Below are 22,525 nucleotides of genomic sequence, written 5' to 3'. Positions count from 1 at the left end.
CATGTGGGAAAGGTGACTTGGAGGACTATCCTGAAGAAAAGAAGTTAGAACCAACCTCATTCTGTGAGCCAGAGCAAGAGAAGGCTAAAACTGTTAAGACTAATGGCCACTTACAGCTATGGCCCAGAAAAATAAGAAGACCCAATCTTACCCTTGCAACCAGGAGGCTATATCCCTAGGAGTAGGAAAGGTATAAAAATGGACCAGTCTTGACTGGATCAGAAGATCTGTCTGCCATTATCTTCCTGCCAAAAGAAAATTAAATCCTCTGTGGAGCAGTATGATGTTTTCCAGTTCCTCTGCATGTATTTTTATAAGCAGTATCCAACATTAAATAAGAAATTATCAGGCATGCCTGGAGCCAGGCCAAAATATTAGGAAATTATGAAAAAAAAGACAATAGAAACAGATCAAATATGTCTTATATGTTGGAGTTATCAGTCACTGACTTCAAGTGAAATATGATTACAGTGCTTAGTGTATAAAATTGTTCAATTAGAAATTTGTAAAAATACAATAAGTAAAACTGCAGAGAATGCATAAAAGAGAATTAGTGATCTGAAAGATAAACCAATATAAAATAATTATTGAAACAAAGAAAAATAATAGAAAATATATAAGAATATAAAAGGAACATAAGTAACACATAAGCATGTAATGAAGTCACTAACGTATATGTATACTATTGAAGTAACATGCAGAGAGAGAGTGAGAGATAAGAAGGAGAAGGGGAGAGGTGGAGGAGAAGCAGGAGGGAGGAAGAGTGAGAGAAAAGTGGGATAGAGATAGAGCTATTATTTGAAGAAACAATATCTGAGAGTTTTCTTATCTCGGAGAAGTGGTCAAGCAAAACATCCAGAATCTCTATAAACCTCAAGGACAAAAAAATAAAAGAAAAAAACATAAATGCATCATAGATAAGCTGCTAAACTCAAAATCAAGGAGAAATTTTTAGTAGTACCCAGAGGAGGAGAAAACACATCATTTTCAAATGAACAATCATAAAACTCATGGAAAAGTTTTAATCTCTTTTATATACAGTAGTTACTATTTGCACATCTCACACTTCTGTTCTTTAAGCCACCCAGTTTGCAGTGCTTTTTCTGGCAGCCCTAACAAAGTTGTAGAGACACTGAAAACTGTCCTGCACTGTTTGAAGTGAGCTAGACCTTGGTGCTGCAGAAATAGCTCCACTTACATGAACTAATAAGTATGTGGGAAGAGGAGGCTGACAAGATCCAAAGTCTAGGTGTAGAGCCTCAGCTGAGAGAGGCAGTCCAGACACGTTCTTTCAGGCTCATCCAGCTTCTCCATTTCTCATTCACTCTCACCTTCTCAGCCTCAGGACTCATCTTGCTTCTGCTTGCTTTCTTTGCTTGCTCACTTTCTCTCTCTCTCCCTTCCTTCTCTCTCTCTCCCTTCCTTCTCTCTCTTCCTTCCTTCTCCTTCTCCTTTTTTTTTTTTTCCTCATTAAGCCATGGAACACACCCGCCTCCCCGGACAGTTCAGGTGAGGTTTTCCATGGCCTTTTCTGGCTTTGGCCCCTCTATGACCTCATCTGTCACCCCCCCCCCCATTTGCTATCTCGTGGAGTACGTCCACGGTTGTCTTTCCATTCTGTACACCTTCAATTCTCTGTCCCTTACACTCCACACAGATCTGGGCTTAAATATTTCCACCTCGGAGCGTCCTCCTCTGATCATACTACAGAGAGTTGTGAATTGCTTGCCTCCTCCTCCACTTGCACTGGGCTATGACATCAGGAAAGAAGGAACGGGCAGGCAGGAGATGATGTTGAGAGCGAAGGAAGAAAGAAGGGTGGGAAGAAAGAGGTTTCTCTGTAGCACAGGGAACTATATTCAATATTCTGTAATAGACCCACTGTTCCTTTCTCAAATCTCAGGGGACACTAGTTTACACACACGTGTCTCCTCCCTTAGCACGCAGCCCCGCCCCCGAGGCCACGGGAGCGAATCCGCGCGCGCGCACTCTGCGGCTCCGGCCCCGCCCCAGCGCCCTCCTCAGCGGCGCCCCTCCCTCCGCCGGCCCAACGGGCAGTTCGTCAGGCGGGCAGGCGGCAGTTGGTCGAGCTGACGGCGGCTCGCCAGGTCTCTCGAGCGCTGCTGGTCCTGCTCCTTTCCACAGCGGCAGCGGCTGCCGCGGCGGCGGCGCGGTCTCTCCGGGAAGCGCGGCGCTGGCCGAGGGCCGGCCGCGGAGCTCAGTGCCCGGCGCGGTGGCGGCGGGCGCGCGCCCGAGGTGGTCCGCGGGCAGATGTGCGACGGGGGGCCGCGCTCCAGCAACCTGCTACCTCGGCGAGGGCTCCCACGGCGTCGTGTGGTGAGTGTCCGCGCCCCGGATGCAGGCCGCGCCCGCCCGCCCGGGCCCCCGCCCGGCCTCGGCGGGCGCAGCTGCGGCGTCGGCCCCGGCCTCGCGAGCCCGGTCCCGACCCCAGAGGGGCTGCCCCGCCGTCCGCGCGCCGGGAGTGTCGGGAGGGGCCGGGCCGCTCGGACTGGGGCGTTGCTCGCGGCGCTTCGCGGGAGGGCCCTGTCCTGGGCGGCCCTCGCTGGGCGCGGGGAGTGGGGGAGGGGCCCGTGCGGGGAGGGTGGAGGCCGGGAACCCGGCACTCAGGGACCCCTAGGACGGGGACGGGCTCTCCTCACCTCCTTGTGCTAGCCGCGCGGCCTTCCCTTGACGTGGAATTGGGAAGCCGCGAATTCCTTAAGATGCTCATGGAGGCGGCTCTGGTCGGGAAAGGGTTCCACAGCGGCATGTGTGCTCATCCCCTAAATCATCTTGTTTGCCCCCCTCGCCTGCGTTTACCGCAAACGGCTTTGGTTCAGCACCTTCCCTGCTGCCAGGGGTGCTCTCCTGCACAGGCTTTCTAAAGCGCATGAAGCGGCACCAGTGTTGGTGTGGCATGTTTCAATCTTGAAGTTTTTAAATGGATTTTGGGATGGTACTGTTGGCGTTTCAGGAAAGGTAAGTCAGCATCGCTGTCTTGATTTCTTAAGGAGTCGTTTGGAGTTGGGCCTAATTTGACTTTCCCCCCTTTTACCCCGCGTGAGCTCCAGTACTAGCATAAAGGCAGCCATACGTTTTAGCACAATGACTGTGGACTTTGCCCTGTTACTGCTTTAGTGCTCGGTGTGTATGCAGCCCTGATGGAGTTCTTGCAGAACCACGTGCCCACTCCCTTGTCTGGCTCCAGGTCCCTTAGAAGCGCTCGTGGAATGGGGGTGACGGTGTTGCTGTTTTATTACAACGAACTACACGTCGTATTTAGTGCTGGCAGAGTTGTGGAAGTGTAGGCTTCCTTACACCTAAACTTCTCCATGTGAGTGTGTCCTTTGTGTTAAGTGAAGGAAGCAAACTATTTCTGAACACTTGGTGTCAGGTACTGTGCTAGGTACTGTTACCTCATGTTACCTGAACAGCCACCTTGCAGGGAGGGCAGGGCAGTGCTCTCTCTGCTTCAGAAGAGAAAGTGTTTCCAGGTGAAGCCAGTTCCTAAGGTCTCACAACTGAAGAGTCAGACTTGAGATTATAGACTCAGATCCGGTTTCTGAGGCCGGAGCCCTTTTCATTACTTCCTATTTTCCTTAATTAGTGTTATCAGTAAATTTGGAATTTTAGCATATTTTACTCTTCCAAGCAAACTTATATCAGTAACGTCATTATTTCAGAAGTAGTCATGCGTTTAGAAATGTATAGAGGGAATGTTTTACCAAGTATGCTGGCTAGGTACACAGTATAGTTAAAATTCATTAACAAAATAAAAGACTTAAATGTTTTCATTCTCTTAAGGAACAGAGGGCCTCACAGTATACAGCTGTGAAAATTCACTTTAACTCAGAGGGTTAGGAGCCATAGGAGAAATTAAATTAGGTCAGACCTAAAGGAAATAAGGTCCTAGAAGGTAACGGAGAGATGTTACTGCCCACAGCATCTCGTCTCTGTCGTAGGTCAGATTCCTGTTCACGTGTTGGTAAGTGTGCAGGTCACCAGGTCTCATGGTGAGAGGCTGGGTATTGCCCATCCCGTCCTTGGGCCCTTAGACGAATGAACACTTTTGAGAAGAGGCAGGCACATGAATAGTTTTGAAATTTTGGGAGAATGTAGATCACAGATGCTCTCAGTGGACTTTTGATCATGGCAGGTATGAGATGAAGCAAAGGATAATGAGATCTTACAGGGTAAGAGGCTGAAGAGGAATTTGGATTGGGAGAGATTCTGAGCCAGGACCTGGTGATGTGGTATAGGGAAGGTTGTTAATTCCAAGGCTTCTAGCTTAGGGGCATGGTGGTGCCATTATTAGAGGAGGAATACTGTAGGCAGAGGAAGTTTCTGAAGAAGAAATAGTGAGTTCTGGTTTGTACTTGTTAAGTTCATGATGCTGGTTTATGAGGCCCTTTAGGCTGTATCCTGGAAATAAAAGGGACATAGCATCTAGATGAAAATTTGTGTAAGTGGTAGTCTGGTGTGGATGAACATAGATTTTTATTTGAGATCATTGGTTAGGTGAATTTGCATGCATATATCCCGTGTGTTTATCTTTTTAGTAAGTAATGCATAGCATTCATTAGATTTTCAAAGGGTTCATTATTCCAGAGAGGTTAAGAACCAGTGAGACAGAACAGAAAGACCAAAGACGGAACCTTGGCAAGCAAGTAGTTTTAAGAGGTGGGCAAATGAAGAGGAAATTGAGGACTGGTGAGATGTGTAAGACTTGGGAAAAAAGGGGAAAATGTTGTGAAAGAGAGAAGTTGAAGCTGTATGCTTCATAATCTAATTTAAAATAAATATCTCTGTTGGGTAAATTCAGCTTGAAACATTTTCTGAATGTGACTGAGAGGTCGTGAGGTCATCTCCATAGCGATCCTAATGGAAGCCTTGAGAGGGGAAAAGATGAGAAAAAATGTGTGAGCTGAGCTGAAGGAATGCTTGACTTTAGGTGTCCATAGCGGGCAAGCTACAGAAGAGGAGGAGGTGTGGTCAGAGACCAGAGACCTGGGAGTCCACATTGTCAGCGGAGCCAGGGGACATAGTGGTCACTAGGGATCGGTACTGAGGACTGCAGAGAGCAGCAGTGCAGCTGGAGGACAAGCTGTTGAATTTTCTGACTTTCAGCTCTCCTAAAAGAAACATAGTTTTAACCAAAATTTTGTCGTGCTCATATTCCTGAGGGTACAGTATCCGGTCCTGTTAATGTGTCTGTGATTCCGGCCGGCTAGTAAGAACTACGGTTTAGTCAACGCTTTCTGTTACTTTTGTTTCTTTGTTTCTAAGCATATATTAATTAGTCCTGGTAACCACACTGCAGAGCTGGTTGCTTTCAGTTAAGTGGAATTTGAGACACAGCGAGGTTACTTAATTTGCCCACAGCTACCGAGCTAGGAAGTGATAGAGCACCTCTGCCTGGTACCTGAGCGATACTCAACCAAAGATCAGAGTTGCGAAAACACATGCTTTCCATAGTCAAAAATATCTATTGTCTGCTTTCCGCGTGGGTTGCTTTTTTAGCCTTTTACAAAAACCTTTCATGAAAGGTCATTCCCTTAGAATTCATTGAGCACCAGTTCCCTGCGAGGACTCAAGGGGCACCTGCCCTTCAGTAGCTTCTGCTCCAGACAGTGGGGTGCAGTTGGGCGGGAGCACAGAAGGCCCATGGGGAGCGCTGTGGGGGCAGAAGGCCGGGGTGGCGTGGGGCTGCCTGTGTCTGGCTTCATAAACCTTGGTGCTGGGAGTTTGCCTTGAGAAGTGCACTCCAGGTAGAGCAGAATGCACATGCCAAGGCACAGAGGTCTGAGCTCGGCACATCCGGTCGGGAAAACCAGGAGTTGTCTGGGAAGGGGGGATGTGGGTGGATACCTTGTGGAGAAGGCTGGAGTGGAGGCAGCTAGGATGGGTGGGATCGAGTTCTGAAGGACTTTGTTTTCTAAGGACCTGGGACTTGAGAGGATAGGTGAAATTCACTGAAGGATGCCCTTTTCTGCTGGTTCCTCATCAAATTTTGTGCTTCCCTCATTGTCTCTCTTTGGCTTTCTACCCACTGTACTTGTTCTCTCTTCTTTCTGCTTACTGAGGGGTACTCAGTCAGTGGGTGTGATTTTTACCCCATCTCCAGGGACATTTCGAAATGTATGTGAGTTTAGTTTTGCGTTTTGTCGTTACATCGATTGGAGGTGTTAATGGCCTTCAGCGTGTATGTGGTGGAGGTGGACGTGCCGAATGACCTGCATGCAACGCGCAGGCAGCACAGTCCGTCCCTGCAGCGGAGGAGTGTCCTGTTAAGATGCCAGTGGTGTTTCCCTCCAGCCCATCCCCAAGAAGGGGTGGGCCCTGGGCAGTTCCTGCCTTCCTGTGAGAGTCGTTTCCTCCATGAACTTCCTTCTGACTCTGGGCTCTAGCACTCTGCCCATCCCTCCCTGGAACTTTGCTGGGTTTTGGTACCACCTGTTTGAAAGGCAGGACCAGCAGTAGTATAAATCCTTTACAGAGGCTCCAGACCAGATTCCTAGTTGTGTTGGCTTAACTCGTTAATGTAACTTCTAATAAAGAAGTGTCTTGTATGGTTTTTGGAGCTCAAAGATATGAGGAGACCATGTTACACGAGCAACAGAAAATCCAGAGTTTCTGAACAGTTTTGAGTGCAAGTGAAATGCAAACAATTCATTTTGGTATTAGTAACATCCCTAATAATGTGCTCCTGGTGGTGACTGTAGTTGATATGCCATTCTGCTGAATTTATTTTGTATGCTCTCAGTTGTGAAGCATTAATAAAAATATTTTCATGGAAAACATCCACGTGGAGTTTTCTGGGAACTATGTATAGTTTGTTCCTCACCTTGCTGACAGTAATGTACCTACTAAGTAGAAAACGATGGCTTTCCAAAGAAACATCTCCATCTACACCACCCCGCGTCCAGCCTGCTCTGCCCGCCCACCGGCCTGACCCTGAGATGCTCTTTCTTCCTTTTTGCTTCTCTTTTCTCTTTCACTTCTTGGGGCTCCCGTACATTTGAAAGCCAGCAGGATAGATGTTGTCCACGGTCTGTCTCAGATGCTCAGTGTTTCAGCACGCCCTGGGCTCTGAACCCATCTGTGGCTGGTGGGAGGTGGGGAGTGAGGTCTGCATGGACTTCACCATGACCAACTGACTAGCATTAGTTGCAAGCTTGCCTTAGGTGCTATGGTTTCAAAGTCATTTTCATCCTCACCTTTGCGGTATTACGTTTTTCACTTAGAGATAAGGAACCCAGATCTCAGGTAACTTGTCCAGGGTTCACAGGTGGTAAATGTATAGCAGAACTGAGATTTGTTCTAGACCTCAATACGTATAATTTTTCCCCCATGAACTGCTATAGACTTTCCTCTGTTACAGCGAGTTACCTGGAAGCGTGCTTCCTGCAGTCTGAGTTCCTGAATGTGTTGGCACCAAGGGGTAAAATGATGATCGTGATGAGCAACTTGGGCCTGTTGTGGAGATGGAAGAAGGAGGAGCCAGAAACTTGGAAGGGGTGAGGGAGGTAGGGTCAAAGCAGCTTCGTTTTTATCAGTAGGGTGTTCATCAGCGTTGATTCTTCCGACTCCCCCTGCATACCTCCAGCAGTTTCTTAATCTTCATTCATTTAGGAACTTTACTAATCGTGGACCTGACCTGTGTGCTAAGCAGTAGGATGGAAGTGGGTTTTACGCTTCGGTGTTTACAGTCTTAACAGGAAAGCAGTCAGTTGTACTGAACATGACGAGGCACAGAGTGCTGCCTGTTACACCCATAAAAAGTGGGGCAGGGGTTCACGGAGTGGTCCGGGAGGGTGTCCTGGAAGAAGTGCTGTTTAAGCTGGGACCTGGAGAATGACTTGAAGCTAGCTGAGTGAAAGGTGGGGAAGGGTGCCAAAGCGTTTGGGGCATGACTTGTAGAAAATGGGTTGTAGAAATTGGGGAGTTTGTGATTCAGATCCTGGGATGATTCTCATGGTGTTACAGGGACAGGAAGAGCAGTTAAAGCTTCAGGTATGGATGTAACCGGGAACTAAAAGCGAGACCAAGGCAGCTACTCCCTTTCCTCTTGACATTTACAAAATCTTCTTGCATCCTGCATCTCTGCACAAGTGTTTTTGTATTTTCTCTCTTTTCACTTTGACCACATCCCCATGCACTTGGCAGAAGAGAGCTGACCATAGCTTCCCAGAGGTATGTGTCTTCAGAGCACTCTGACTCCTGGGGGAGAGAATCTGATCCAGCTTGGGCTAGTGTCCACCGTGGATCCAGGACACCTGAGGCCCAGGCGGCATCATTTGATAAGGCTAGACCTCTCTAAGGTGGCGCAGTGAGGTGGGGGTGGGCATGAGATGTCTCCCGCTGACCTCTGACTAACCAGGTTAGTTCTTGGTGCTGCTTCCCCTGCTCTTGTGCTGGGCCGAGGCCTGCTGTTGGGGGCGGGTTGGAAGGAAGGGGGGGCAAAATAGACAGAACAGGGGTTTGGGTTGCTTTTAGGGCTGTTCAGCATTCCTGTCCCTGGTAGTATGGGCGTGGCAGCCAAACTGGGTGGCATTCTTTACAGCTCATTTAAGTTTTGATACATGTGTAACGTGTGAGTTATGCAGCCTAACAGTAATCCCCCAGGAACCCAGCACCCACAGATTGACTTAAGAACAGATATTCTAAGGCCCATGTTCTGATCCGTGGCTGGGAGTCTATACAGTAGAGCAGATAAGAGTGTGGGCTCTGGACACCTGTATGTGACCTGAGCCTGTTATTCTGTCCTGTAGAGAGGGGGTAGTGATACCTACCTCAGTGTTGGGAGGATTGGATGAGACACATAGGTTGAGCGCTGAGCCCTTAGCCTCGGGTTACTGCTCTGGTTGTTACTCCCTGGAAGTGAATGGGCCTTTCGGGGCCAGCGTCCTCCCTCCCCTCAGTCTCTTAGACATCGTCCTGGAGTGCAAAGCCCAGTCCATGGAAGTGAGTGTGCTAGAGTTGGGTCACACAGTTGTGTGGTCTAGGGCAGCCCCCCTCCCAGTTAGATTTAATAGTCAGAGCATTTCTGCCAGGCCCTGGTCCAGTCCCCGCCCTCCCTGAGGGATGCTCCAGGTCCTGTTGGAGACAGACTGATAAGGAAATAAGATTACTGTGTCACTGTGTGAAAACACTGATAGGAGATCATTCTGGACAGAGCCACTAACTCCACCTGGGCTTCCCAGTTACTGATTAATTCAGCAAGTGGTGTCTGTCTGCAGTAGTACACAGAGCAGCTGTTCAGCTGCTTCCGTGAAGAAAACACCTAGTCCCCAGGCAGCTCGTGGTCGGTGGATGCCTGGCTTGGAGAGAGGATTGAAAAGGCTTGATCAGGCCTTAGCTTTAGGTTCCTTCTAAAGAGTTTCCTTCTTCTTGTCTTTCTTCTAGCACTTAACACAAACACAGGTCCAAGATACTTTTCTACTCAGTGTTTATTCATTAATCATTTAATTTTAAGTGGCCCTGTCCATGTTTCTGCCTTTGGAAAACTGAAAAAGGTGGCCCATGCACAAACCTATTTTTAAAGTGGGTTATTCATTTTATTGTTATTAAATAAGGATAAATGACCTCTGAGCAGTTCCTGGAGTTAGCAGATACTTTTCTTTTTTCTTACATATGCCCCCTAAAATAATTTTTGAGACTTTAAAACCGTTGAATGATTGTCCACCAAGTTTAAGAATGCTATAGTCTGTTGTGAGACATAAAGCTGTGGTTGAGGAATAAGAAGTTGATGGCACATCCCAACCCAGAAAGTGAAGTTTCTTTTTCAGCCAGTCAGAATCTTCTACACAAATTCAAACTTTGTCTCTCTAGTGTGCAGTTAGTAGTGGCACTGACGGATTTGTGTCTCCAAGCCCAGGTTCTCCCAGAGCCTCCTGCCCGGGTGCCTGGGGGATGCTGGTGGTGGAGTCGAGGCAGACTCTGAGAATTGCCTTTGAGGCAGACTGGAGGGGCCGGGCACAGGGAGGGAGCATGAGACTGCCGCTGCCGCTGACTGTCAGGGTCCCGCATCTTGCAGCTTGGACTTCATTAGTTCAGGTTTACAGGCTCCCTTCAGATGCTCATCCCTCTCTTTACACCATCCTGATTTTTAAAAAATTGAGCACACAGCAAGAAAAAGGAGGCTGTCCCTTGTTTTCTACTTTTTATTTTAAAGCAGCTCTATCAACATAGTCCAAAATTCATAAAATTTAAATATGCAGTTCACTGCAAATTTACAGAGTTGTGCAGTCATCACCACAGTCCAGTTTTAGAACGTTTTCATCATTCCAAAAAGTTTTTTATCTGGTGTTTTCTTCACTTAAAATATTTTGAGATTCATCCATGTTATTGCCAGGACTAGTAGTTCTGTTGCTTTTGTTTTCAAATAGCAATTAATTGGATGGCTTCACTAGATTATAGACAGTATGTGTCCAGTTTTTGTCTGCTGTGAATGATTCTGCAATGAACATCCATCTCTTGTTCTGAAGTGGAGATACATTTTCAGTTCTCTTGGGTACACAGGGGTAGAGTTGCTGTGGGCGAGTGATGGGTGCATGTTTTGGGGGAGGGGATGGTAAATGATTTTATTGTAAACCATAATAAGACTATAGGTTAACTTATTGAACACATATGAATACACTGTGCACTGGCCACTGTGCCAGCCCTGGAGCAGCATGGAGACCAGACCCGGTCCCAGCGCTTAGCAGGAGTTTACTGTCAGAGGGGAAGGCAGGCTTCCTGTGCACATGATGCTTTAGCTACTGGTAGGTGCTGTGAAGAAAACCGAAATAATTAAAAGGGGAGGAAGTATAAGGGGAGGGTATGATTTCCTTTTATGTAATAAATTAGGATGTTTTAAATGCTGTATGTGTAACAAAAATTTCAGCCGTCTTAAATGTAGAAAAATAGCATAAGGACAGTACAAAGAGGGTTTTCCTCCGCATCATCTGAGAGTAAATCACTGGTACAGTGCCCCGTCTCCCCAGAACACCACACACGGCCCTCCTGTGTAACCGTAATGCAGCCGTGCCCGTCGGGCAGTGAGCGCCAGCCCAGGACAGTTTCCTGCTCTTCAGACCCTGCTTGGTGGGCGCATGGTGCGCTTAGCCCCTGTCTCGGTGGTCCCCTTCAGGACAGAGCAGTTCCTCACACTGCCTTTGGCTTTAGTCCTTGACACTTCGGCAGATTGGTGTGTTTTTAATCTTTTAGCAAACCACCAAACCATTTTCCGGAGTACCATTTTACCCTCTGTCAGCAGGTGTGAGGTGTTTCAGTTCTTCACCTCCTTCCCAACACCTCATTTTGATTCTGTCCCGCCTGGAGAGGTTTTAAGTGGTATTGCATGTTGAGCCATTCCATTGGTGTATTTTGCTAACGTCTTCAAGCATCCTTTCAAGACAGCTCTGATCCCTTAGCATTCAAGTGATGATAAAGGTGATATTCTTTAGGAGCATTGTCAATTCTTTCTTTAGTCCCAAGTGAGCTGGAAGGAAAAGACATTCGTGAGTCTCTGTCCACTCTGACAGAACTGCTAGAAAGAGCCCTTTACAGAAATTAGGTGTAAGAAGGCCAAAGTTTCATAGAAACTTCAGAAGTGCTTCTGGTTACCCCAGCAGGCAGGATGTAGCATTCAAGAGCTGGTAAATGTTTCTCTCACACCCTAGAATTTAATGTTTACCTATTCTAACATAAATTGGCGAACACTTTGGCCTTCCATGATTTCTAGCTTGAGGAGGAAAGCCTCTAGTGTCTCCCTGTTAAGTAAGATGCTCGCATTGAGCTGAGGTGTATTTTACTTATGGAAGTAGCCAGCACTTGCCATTTAGGTTATTTTCACATAAATGAGTGAATTCTGTCAAGTGTGTTTTTTGCCTCCATGAAGATGATCGTTAATGAGAGGTTAACACTCTGTTCAGAGTTATGAACATGAGGATCATGTTAATGGTTTCCTTCTGTTGAATCTCCTTTACATTCTTGGAGTAAACCCGGCTTGGTTTTTGGTAGTTTTTTATTGTCTTTTATAATGTGCTGTTGGATTCTGTTTGCTAGAAGCTGAATATTTTGTGTTGCTCTTCATAAGCGGTACCATGTCTGGTGTGTGTGTGTGTGTGTGTGTGTGTGTGCAGGCTGTCTGGTTTGGGGTTTATTGTTACACTTGCATCATAAAGTGAATTTGGAAGCTCTTCTGTTCTGTAAGGTAGTATTGGGACGACCTCATTGTGCAGTGGAGAGTGTCCCCTTGTGACCACTGGCTGTGCTGGTCTGTGTTTCTTGGCCCGCCCTCCAGGTGGTTCCCCACAGCCCCCATGGGACTGCTGTTTCTTCAGCACTTCTTGTCCGTTAGGCACCTTCATGTATATCCCCCTCCTGTGATGCTCCTTAAGCAGTGTCGTGCTTAGCACTCCCTGGTTTGAATTTTATGTACGTGGAGTCACTGTGTGTGTTCTTCAGGTAGCTTTGTTCACTCATCATGTTCCTGAGTATAGTTAATCATTTTCACTACTTCCGTATATAAATATACCACAGTTTATTCATTCTACTATTCATGGACATTTTGGGTTGTTTCTTGTTATTCCAGTGTTTCTGAGAATAACCTGGTACATCTCTCCTGATACAGGAGAGTTTCCTTGGACGCACCCCCAGGGGTACATTTGCTGGGTGGGAGGGCACGTGCGTGTTCACTAGGTGATGCCACATTGTTTTCATAATTAGTTCTTCCAGTAAAGTTTTATGTTCTTCCTCTTATATTTCTTTTGTTAAATCGATTCCTTGCTCCCTGATGTTTGTTGTTGTTACTGTAATTTCTGTCTGCTCTGGTTTTGAGAAAGGCATTTGACTTTTACCAGTTGATTTTATGATATCCTGCAGCCTTGCTAAAGTCTTGTTCCAAGAATTTGTGCTGAAATTCTTTTACGACAAGCATAGCATTTGAAAATCATGACAATTTTATTTATTTTCATTACTTAGACTTTTTTTTTTTCCCTGTCTTAAGAGCAGTGGTGAGTGGGTATTGCTCATGTTAAAAGTAAAGCTTTCATTGAATGAGAAGGGCTGTCAGTTCTGTCGGTGTTCATGTAGTTTTCCTTATGAGTTTCTCTTCTTCAAATTTTTACAAAGTCCTGAATGATTGTTGCATTTCCACATTGCTTTTTCATTGCTTCTCTAGAAATTTTCATGTGATTTTTCTTCTTTCATCTGTTACAAATTTCAGGTAACATGAAAAGGTTTCTCTAATGCTGAAGCAGCTTTTCATTCCTGAGATTAAGCCCAGCTAGGTCATCATCACTGCTGTGTACTGCTGCCTTTGGTTTGCTCATAAATCCTTGGGGTTTTATCCTTGTGTTCGTGAATGAAATGGGTCTGTAGTCTTCCCTTTCTCATGCTGTCCTGTGGTTTTGGTGTCAAAATTAGACCATCCTTAGGGAATTAGTTAGGCTGTATTCCTTCTTTTCCTGTATTCTATTTCTCTTTCTGAAAAATTGGAATGGTTGAATCCTTTAAAGTTTGGTAGAACTTGTTTGTAAAGCCATCTGAACCTGAATTTTGTTTGTCTGGTTTCGATAGGAACATGTTAAACTACTGATTCAGAAATTCTTTAACAAATGGTTACATGAGTTTTCATTTTCTGTTTTTTGTTGATACTTTTAGTTTTCTAGGAATTTGTTTTAGTTGCTTTTACATTTACTGGACTATTGTATTTTTTTTTACTACTTCTAATTTTATTTTCACGTACTGAAACAGATGTAAAACGTACCTGTTTAAAAAGTAAATTAATAATGTGATTATTGTACAAATTGTAGAATAGAACATTGTGAGAACCTTAGAAATGTGTTATCAAATCCCCTTCTAGAGGTGACCACAATCCTCAGTTTTGTGATAATTACTCTTCTCTGCTTTTCTTTTTTGCTTTACTTCAAAAAAGTTTTAAAAAATTATTATTTTTTAACTTTTGACTTGAAGTGAAGTGTAATGTATATGCAGAACAGTACAGATATCAAGCTTACAGCCTGATAACCTTTCACAAACTAAACATACCATGCAACTAAGCAGTGCTGGGATCGGCAGTCAAAGTCCAGCATGTTACAAACCCTCAGCTGGTCGTGCTGCCCCCGCACGTAAATCCCACAAGTCCCACAGCGGCGCCCACTGTCATTCCCCTTTTACACTCCTTTACAGGCGCCCATGAACTCCCTCTCAGCCCATCCCCCATGTGTCCTTGGGGTTAAGAGGGTGCTGCCTCCACCACTTCACCAGTTACAGGAATCCCAGGAGACTAGAGGAGGCTCTCTGGGCTGGCTGCTTCAGGGAAGCAGAGAGAAGCTCCCCAAAGACCAGGGCTGTCTCGAGGCTCCATTCTAGAGAACTGCTTAGTCAGTCCAAAGGTCTGAAAGGCACAAAGACAGCTCTCCATCCCTAGTTTGTTCAGGAATGCTGCTGATGATGGGCTGTCCCACAGGCCTGTGGCCAAGCAGACTTGAGTGAAAAGAATGATGTGGGGGTTCCTGGGGACAGTGAGAGCTGGGGGCTCCCAGGAGCATCTGAGGACCATGTGTCAATGTGGAGGAAGATGTAGCCGGCCACCTGTGGATCCATAGCTCTTGGGGCCTCTTCCTCCTCCCTCTCAGGAGCCCTCTCTGTGCAGCAGCACAGACGAATAAGACTAAACTGGTCTTAGAACATTTCCAAACAAAACTTATTTTTATTCCCGTTTTACATATATCACCGCAAGGTGCTGCTCCCACCCACCTCCCCAACCCTCCAACTCCCACCACCCCACCCCACCCTGGCCCTGATGGACCCCCCCCACCCCCTACATCAGCCAGGATCAGCACTGGATGAGAAAGAGCCCCTAAGCTCCCATGAGGGCCCCCTGGGGGGCTGGCCCTGGAGGGTTATTACTTGTTGCAGTGCCTCTTCTTCCTCCTCCTCCTCACACTCCCTGCGACAAATGGGTCACACTTCCTCTTTTTTGGTTGTGAGGGTCGCACCAGCCCCAGAGTCAAGGCTGGTCTCCCAGAGATCCCGAGGTCAGGCTTGGTCTGGGGTAGCTTGTCATCAGACACCTGGCCTGCACACAGATCCCGCTTCCTGGACTTGGCAGCTGGTGCAGGAGCTGGGCTAAGGCTGATTCTATGAGGGGAGGGGGCTTGGGGGGCCTCCTGAGCTGCAGAGCAGAGAAATCTTAAGGGCCCTGGGGCAGAGCTGTGGGACTTCCCTCCCCAGGGCATCAGGCAGTACTGAGTAGCCAAGATAAAATCCAGGCTGGGGGCCGCCTCCTTGGCCTCACTGGACCCATCCTCTGGCCTTGGTCCTGCATCCTCCCTAAGAGGAGAGGCCTCTCTGAGATTTGAGGTGTCCCTGGGTCCCAGACTCGGTGCAGTGTGCCTTTGACCCTGGGGAGGAGAGAGGGGCTGTCCAGCCCGGGATGGAGGGAAACCCTCATGTCCTGGAGAGAGAAGACAGTGTTTTGACGTGTTCAGGCCACTCTCTGTTTCGTTGCACCTTGAAAGTTCCTCAGACTCAATCTCTGGTGGGCTATCTTCGTTGCTGACCCCCAGCTGGGGGCCTTCGTCATGCCTCTGGGCATCTTGTGTAACATCAGACTGATGAGGACTTGAGTCCAATCGGGGTGCACGGTGAGTGTTGGGCGCCCGCTCACCCAACTCCTCCTTCAGGGCCAGGAGTCGTTTCTACACCAGCTGATAGGAGGGCGGTGGTCAGTGACTGGCCCCGCATATGTGGGTGAGGGCAGCAGGAGGGCCGGGCAGCCGATGATGGCGGTGAGGGGCTGTAGGGGGGATGCCTCCAGGACTCCAATCGAAGAACGCACACTGGCACTCCTGCTGTCCTCCTGGGCCTCGTTCCCGGCTGTGTGTCCTTCCTTTCTCTCTGGGCCCCCATCCTCTCCTTCCTACGGTCCTGCATTGCCCCAGTCCCTAGCAGGCCCTCCACAATGCCAGGCCTTCCAGGCAGGGGAGGGTTGAGTAGAGCGCTGTGGGCCTCCTGTTCTGGCGTCCCATCACTTCCTTGGCTCACCTGGGTCCTGCCTCACCTTGGTTCCCTCGGTGTCCTTTGCCTTCCTTCTTGTAACTGGGATCCCTCCCTCCCTAGTCTCCCTGAGTGTCCCTCCCTCCTCTGGCTCACCTCTTCAGGAGAGAGTCCTTCCTCCTGTTCTAACTCCTCAGCTAGGGCTAAGGGATCCAGCTGTGGTTCTGGGGAAAGCAAATGTGCCAGGAACTGAGGGTGAATGACGGCCTCCACCTAAGGTGGAAGGACAAGGCTGTGAGCATCCTTGGCCAGGAGTAACCAGTGAGCCACAAATACCTGCAGCGAAAGTGAACAGCAGAGACCCACTCTGTTCTCCTCCACAAGGTGGCATGTTTCAAACCACCGTGGCAATCAGCTACACACGGAGACACACTCACACACACAAAGCTCAGGGACAAGTAGCCGAGCTTAAGTCCCAAAGGCCTGGGCAGAACCCCATTCCTGGGTGCTGAGAGTGCCAGTCCGTGGAATCTTGCAGCCCCGAGGCTGCAGGCCCAGCCCACCTTGGTGACAAAGTCTCCCTGGGAACACAGCTGGCCCATGTAGCTCAGGAGACTCGAGTCCGGGTAGGTCCCGTCCTCTGGGCATTCTGCATCTGTCTCCCCAGTGGCCGAGTGGACAGGCCCCAGCAGCTCCTCCAAGATGTCCTCATACTCCTTGACAGCCTCCAGGGGAATCTCCTTGGGTGCCTTGGTCTCCCGGGGCCGCTGGGATCTGTGTGGCTGCGGGTGGGCGGGTTTGGCCCTGGGGCCGGCTTTCCTGGGCACAGAGGCTAAGGCAGAGCGGGAGGAGAAAAGGAGGGTGAGGGGCTCCCGCGTGCAGCGCCTGAGCACGGAGTGCGCCTGTCGGGGAGCGCCGTGTTTGGGGGACGTGGACGTGGGTGTGGGTGGGGTCAGGACCACCTGTGTCTTCCCCCACTGTGATGGGGGTGAGGAGGGAGAGGTAAGTGGGAGCAGCTAAGAGAGCCACGTGTGTGAGGAAGTGTGCAACCTCCAACTTTTTCAAAGGTCTCCCCATCCTGCCCTCTTCTGAGGAAGACTTTCTGTGGGGCCCTCAGACAGGGAAGTGGGAGAGGAGTTGAACAGCAGACCAGGTCAATACCCCGTAGTGACAAAGTGCAGCCGAGACCCCCTCTGGGTGGCTGTTGAGGTGGAAAGACCAGTGCCCCCCTTGAGGGAAGAGGACTGACGTGGGGACAGTGGCCATCCCTAGGTCCCTGTTACCTTTGCGTCCGGCTCCAGTGGGCACGTGGGTACCTTGCTGCAGGCCCACTTTTGGGTCTGGGGGCCCCTGAGGTTCCGACTCCGGTGGGGCTGGAGGAGGCAGGCACTGCACCCACTTCATGCACTGCAGTTGCTGAAGTTGTATCTCCTCCTCTGCCTCAAATTCCTTGAACCTGAGGGATTAGGGTGGCCCAGGCCATGCTGAGAAAAAGTCCTGGGCTCTGGAGGCCACCCAGGGTGCAGAGATGGAGGGATCAGGAGAGGATGTGCTGGGGGCGGTCAAGGCCCTGTGAGGTGGTGTCCCCAGCGGGGAGCTGTTCTTGGGGCAAATACCAGATCTGGGGACACCCGTGCCTCCCCAGCACTGCAGGGCGTTCAACGGCATAGACCCAGGTCGCTGAATTGAACCAGGCCTGCATGGAAGGCCCACAGGGGACCATCCACTTACCCCCTGCCCGTGTCCAGAAACACAGGAAGGGCTGACAGCCAGAGGCCAGATCAGGCAGGTGTTCCCCACGGGGGTCCTTGCCCGGATCCAGGATCCTGGGCTGATGCTGAGAGTCCTGGAACATAAACCTGGAAACTGGGCCCAGGAGAGGTTGTAGGATGTGGACCCTAAGGTTAGTGGAGAGGCTTTCCTTTCCTCTGAGAAGTGCTTGTTTGTTTTGGTTTTTCAAATGAAGGGTTTACCCCGAAGAAGTTTCATGAAGAGCCAGTGACCCTTGTGGTAAGAGACACGCTGGCTTCCCCAGCCTCTCTGGGAGGGACACCAGGTTACCCAGTCCGGCCACACTTCAGGAGGAGAGAGGGTTCCAAATGCCATGTGAGTGGCCTCCAGGCCCCCAGCACTAAGGAGGCAGCAGGCTGGTGGGTGGAACATGTTGACCGCACTGGGCTCACAGTTTCCCCGCTCCACCCCGAGTGAGCCCTTCATCAAGGCAAAAGAAGGCCACATCAGGGAAGGGCGGAGCCCTGGGCAGAGGACGAATAGACCCAAGCTGTCAAGGTGTGGGAGAGGCTTCTGGAATGTAGTCCGGCCTCTGGGCTGCGGGGACCCTGTGCTGGGGGAGCTGCCTCCTCCCTCCTCCTCTCTGACCACAGCCAGATCCTGCCCTGGGGTGTCGCCCTCACCCACCGCAGCCCTTGGGTCCAGGACGCGGACTCACTTTGCCGCCATCTCGTAATACATCATTCGGTCGAAGTTGCTCATGCGCTCCCATTCCTGCTCGGCCCGCTGCAGTCCCTCCTCCAGCGTCATAGTGGGCTTGAGTCGGGCCAGGGATCGAAGCACTGGGCTGTAAGCCGTCAAGGTCAGTCTCAGTGAACAGCCCATTCCCCACCAGCCTGACCCCACCTGGCATCATGGACCGCACATCCCCCAACACAGCATGACTGAGCATCAGGAGGAGCAGAGGCAGGTATCTGGGAGTCAAAGACAGGCCTTCCTGGCTACTGTTGTCACCCCCTCCCACTCACTGAAGGGAGACCATGCACTCCCACGCCATAGCTGGGACACGGTGCCTTGGGGAGCTCTTTTCCTCTTCACGACTGACTTTTCATAACACAGATCCCTGTCATCTCTGAGGTGTGGCCTGTGCCAGGGAATCTGATACCGCTTCACAGATGAGCCCAAGTGGGCTCCTGCCCAATCCTCTGAATCAGCTGTAATTGTGCCCGTGTCAGGTGGAAATGCCTTCAGGCTCACCGCTCTAGTACGAGAGAGTCCCTGCCCTTAGGAGAGCTCTACCGTCTCCCTGTTTGAGCTAGAATTGTCCAGAACAGTGAGGACCAGGCATGCGCATAGCTCTCACCTGGGCCCTGTAGGTCCTCCCCCTCCTCTGCGGTGGCATCCCCCTGGCCATCCCACACTCAAGTCCTGTGTTCAGAGGAGACAGCAGTACAGGAGAGGGGGGCACTCCATCCGTGGCTCCTCACCTTCCCCAGCACCCTCTCTGACTGCAAGTCTTCAGTAAATACTGCCAAGATAATCACGGAAGGAAAGTCAGCTGGACTCGCCAAGGGTGTTGTCATCAGTTGAGCTAAGACACTGAAAGGATGTCATGGACTGGAAGTGTGAGTGTATGATGGACAGTGTGCCTTGTCATAGCATGGACATCACCCTCAGACCTTCCTTCTAGGATCCTTAGAAACCTAACCTGCAAGTCCAGCCCAGGGTCCTCCATGTGAAACCCCAGATGAGCTCATGTGCCCTCTGAGAACTCACTCACATGAGGAAGCAGGAAAGAGCTTCTGCATCAGGGCTCTGGGGAAGGTGCCTCCGGGCCAGGCTCTTGAAGCGCTGCCAACGTCGGTAGTTCTTGTAGACGGTCTTGCGGTTACAGGAGTCATCCTGCGGGGTCTGAGACTGGGAGGTGGCCAGACTCCCCTCCCTGGAAGCGGCAGGTGGCCGTGGCCCAGCGTTGACAGGTGGAATGCTGGGGGCCAGCTGGGCAGCTGGTGGTGGAGCTAGAGGGGGAAGGCCTGGGGCCTTGCCATCCTGAGTTACCCCAACAGCTGGGGTGGTCACTTGAGGTCTTAAGGATAGGGGAGCAGGGCAAGTAGGATTCCCACTGAGGGTCCCAGGAGCACCCCAGATGACAGTTCCTGGAGTAAGAACGAAGCTCTGCATGTGGAGGGGCTCTGCTGGCCTCCCTTCTGACCTTTCTTGGACAGTGATGTTGCAAGGCTCAGTGGCACTGGGGACCTGGCCACCAGTAGCGACTAAAGGTGTCGTGGAGAAAGCTGGCAGCAGCAGGGTGGTGCCAGGAGGGAACAATGGGGTCAAGGAGGGTGGCAGGTGCTGCTCCCAGGGTGGCCAGTGTTGGGGGCCAGGAGCGGGTGGGGGGAAGGGAAGTGCCATGAATGGAGACAGGGAGGCACCAGTGCTCGTAAGCCCATCCGTTCCCAGCAGTGGAGATGCTGTTGAGACAAAGGAAAGGCGTGAGTGGAGGAGGAGAATGGGCAACCAGGACTGGGGCTCTCTGGGGAATCACAGAGCGTCAGTGTCAGCAGCTTAAGGACATTTGGGCAGGGGAGACTGTGCCGTGTGCAGATCCCTTGGACTAGTTTTCATGCTCTGACCTCTAACTGGGAATTACTCCAGTAGGGAGCTTGCTCCCATTCACCCAGGCCCCTGACCCCTGCCTGCCGAGAAGAAATAGTCTCAGCAAGCACCGACTCGCAGGGCCTCCGTAAGGAATTCCCTTGCACCTGACTCTCACAGGCTGTCCCCCAAGTCCTGGAGGTGTGTGGACACCTGCTCCTTTGCAGGCCTCACTAGCAGGTAGAGACCTTTTCCAAGGGAAGTTGTAGGCAGCCAAAGGGCCTTTGTGAACCAGGTAGTGTCTAAAATATTAAGGGCCCACCTCCTCCTTACTCCTCCACTTCCTGATGCTCAGTATAAATCCTCTTTCTTTCCTGGCGTTCCACATAACCCTGATACCAATCCATAATACACTGGCCCAGCGTGCACGTGACCTCAGGGCCACCCACAGCAGACACTTAACATGGGCCGGGTTTTGCCACCCCATCCCCAGTGCCCAGAGTCACTGCCATCACTCAGGAGTTCTGCTCCTGGGACGTGGGTCTGAGAAGCAGCCACATGTGTGGTTTCCATCCTCTCACAGCCAGTGATGGCCGCAGAGGAGTACAGAAGGCCAGGAAATGGTCATGTTACATTGGTCATGGGAATACGTAGTGTCTGTGGTCCATCCTCTTCCAGTTCCCAGTCATTCAAATTGAAGGCAGACTAAGAAAGAGGCATGAGCCAGGTGCCGTCATTGATAATGTTGTCTGGAACACATCCCTGTTCAGGAGGACAAGGCACTCACCCCTGTGCACCTAATTAGCCGGAACAGGTGCCACAGGGCATTTAATAACAACACAGAAGATTGTCCTCCTGCTTCTGGGCTGGGCTCCTTTCCCCCTTTAAGAAGGAATCAGCCTTCATAATCGTTCCACCAGAACCACCCGCACTCTACATCTGTTCCCTGTCCATGAATCGCTGGCGTGAAATATGAACAAATTCCTGATGTCACAGGCAGGCCTGAGGGTCCTCCGTGAGATGCTGGAGAAGTATCACAAGTGTCTGCAGAACTGCGTTTCCACAAAAGGAAGAACAACTGAGGACCTCAAACCCTGTCTTGGTTGCAGTTGAGAGGTTGCCCATCCCCTGCTGAATCCAAGGCAACAGTTACCTTAACTGAGGAGCGAGCTCTGGGCTGGAAGGAGGGGAGAAGATCTGGGCTGTGGCAGTTAGAGTACCTTCCTGACTAGCTCTGGTAGAAAGCAGGTCATAGCAGATGTGGCCACAGGATACCCCCCCACCCCCCATTGAATAGTTTTCTGGCTAAGCCCTTCTCTCCCCGTGCCCCCATCAGATACAGGATGCCCTGGTTCAGATCCCTTAGAAGGAAATCATGGGGCAAGCGTCAGGTGCCTAAGGGACAAGGTACAGGGTAGGCTTTCCCCATGACCCTCCCTGTGCCACCAGCTCAGACCTACTAACCCCGACACACAGGTTTCAGAGTGGCTTGTCTCCCTTCTACAAAGCACCACCCTGCCTGCTGCTGTCCTTTCTCCACACCCAGGGCAATTCCCCTGAGTCGTGTTGATCCACCTTCCAGGAGCCCTCCTCCCCTTGCGATCTCTGGTTTCCACCGTCTCCCCAGGCTCCCCAGGGGAGATGTCCTTGGGGGTCCAGGGCTCTCTCCTTCCTCCACTTTAGTCCACCTGTGTGCCCACAGTGAAGTGTCACATGTGAACCCCAAGGATTCGAGGGATGGCAGAGCCATTGAGAACGTATCCCCAGCATTCAGGCTTACCTCTTTGTAAAGCCATTCCCACAGGCATGGGCACGGACCAGCGCTGCCTGGTAGCCTCAATGAGAGAAATCCAGAGGAGGACCCAGAGAGTGAGTTAACTGCTCCAGCAGATGCTCAGAACTCAAACAAAGGCAGGTGAAGTTTGAATTTCAACAGTAGAATGTGGGGGTCAGGACATTCTGTCGTGGGGGAGGGGCAGAGGGCAGGTGGGCCTGGGTGGGTGTGGGAAGACCTTCTATGCAGGGCTGTGGCAGGAAGGCAAGAACCAGAAGTTCCTTCCACATGGCAGAGTGGCAGCACAACTGGTCTGTGGCTCTCTAAACAATCCACATTATTTTATTCATTTTGTTTAATTGAAGTACAGTCACGTTACAGTCTTGTGTCATTTTCTGGTGTACAGCACAATGCTTCAGTCATCCATGAATATATATA

The 22,525-nt window shown here is 50.2% G+C and overlaps 2 protein-coding genes across 2 annotated transcripts in view; one reads left to right on the top strand and one right to left on the bottom strand.

Annotated features, from left to right (window-relative positions):
* Positions 1 to 1,791: 1,791 nt before the first annotated feature.
* The window catches only part of LOC140690056 (uncharacterized), a 60,572-nt gene continuing 39,838 nt past the window's right edge, over positions 1,792 to 22,525 (top strand). The window contains exons 1-2 of the mRNA XM_072951577.1: positions 1,792 to 1,818; positions 1,941 to 2,337. Of these exons, the coding sequence (XP_072807678.1) occupies positions 1,792 to 1,818; positions 1,941 to 2,337 (424 nt within the window). The remainder of the gene's footprint in view (positions 1,819 to 1,940; positions 2,338 to 22,525) is intronic.
* LOC116277962 (NUT family member 2G-like) lies at positions 14,906 to 22,181 on the bottom strand. The gene is made up of 7 exons (XM_072951625.1): positions 22,094 to 22,181; positions 19,499 to 20,189; positions 18,437 to 18,565; positions 17,271 to 17,443; positions 16,551 to 16,819; positions 16,144 to 16,260; positions 14,906 to 15,445 (listed from the first exon to the last, which is right to left on the bottom strand). The coding sequence occupies exons 1-7, from the start codon at positions 22,119 to 22,121 to the stop codon at positions 15,227 to 15,229; spliced, it is 1,626 nt and encodes a 541-aa protein (XP_072807726.1). The 5' UTR covers positions 22,122 to 22,181; the 3' UTR covers positions 14,906 to 15,226.

Source organism: Vicugna pacos, chromosome 28, assembly GCF_048564905.1.
Source record: "Vicugna pacos chromosome 28, VicPac4, whole genome shotgun sequence".
NCBI lineage: Eukaryota > Metazoa > Chordata > Mammalia > Artiodactyla > Camelidae > Vicugna > Vicugna pacos.
This window is presented reverse-complemented; position numbering and strand designations above follow the sequence as displayed.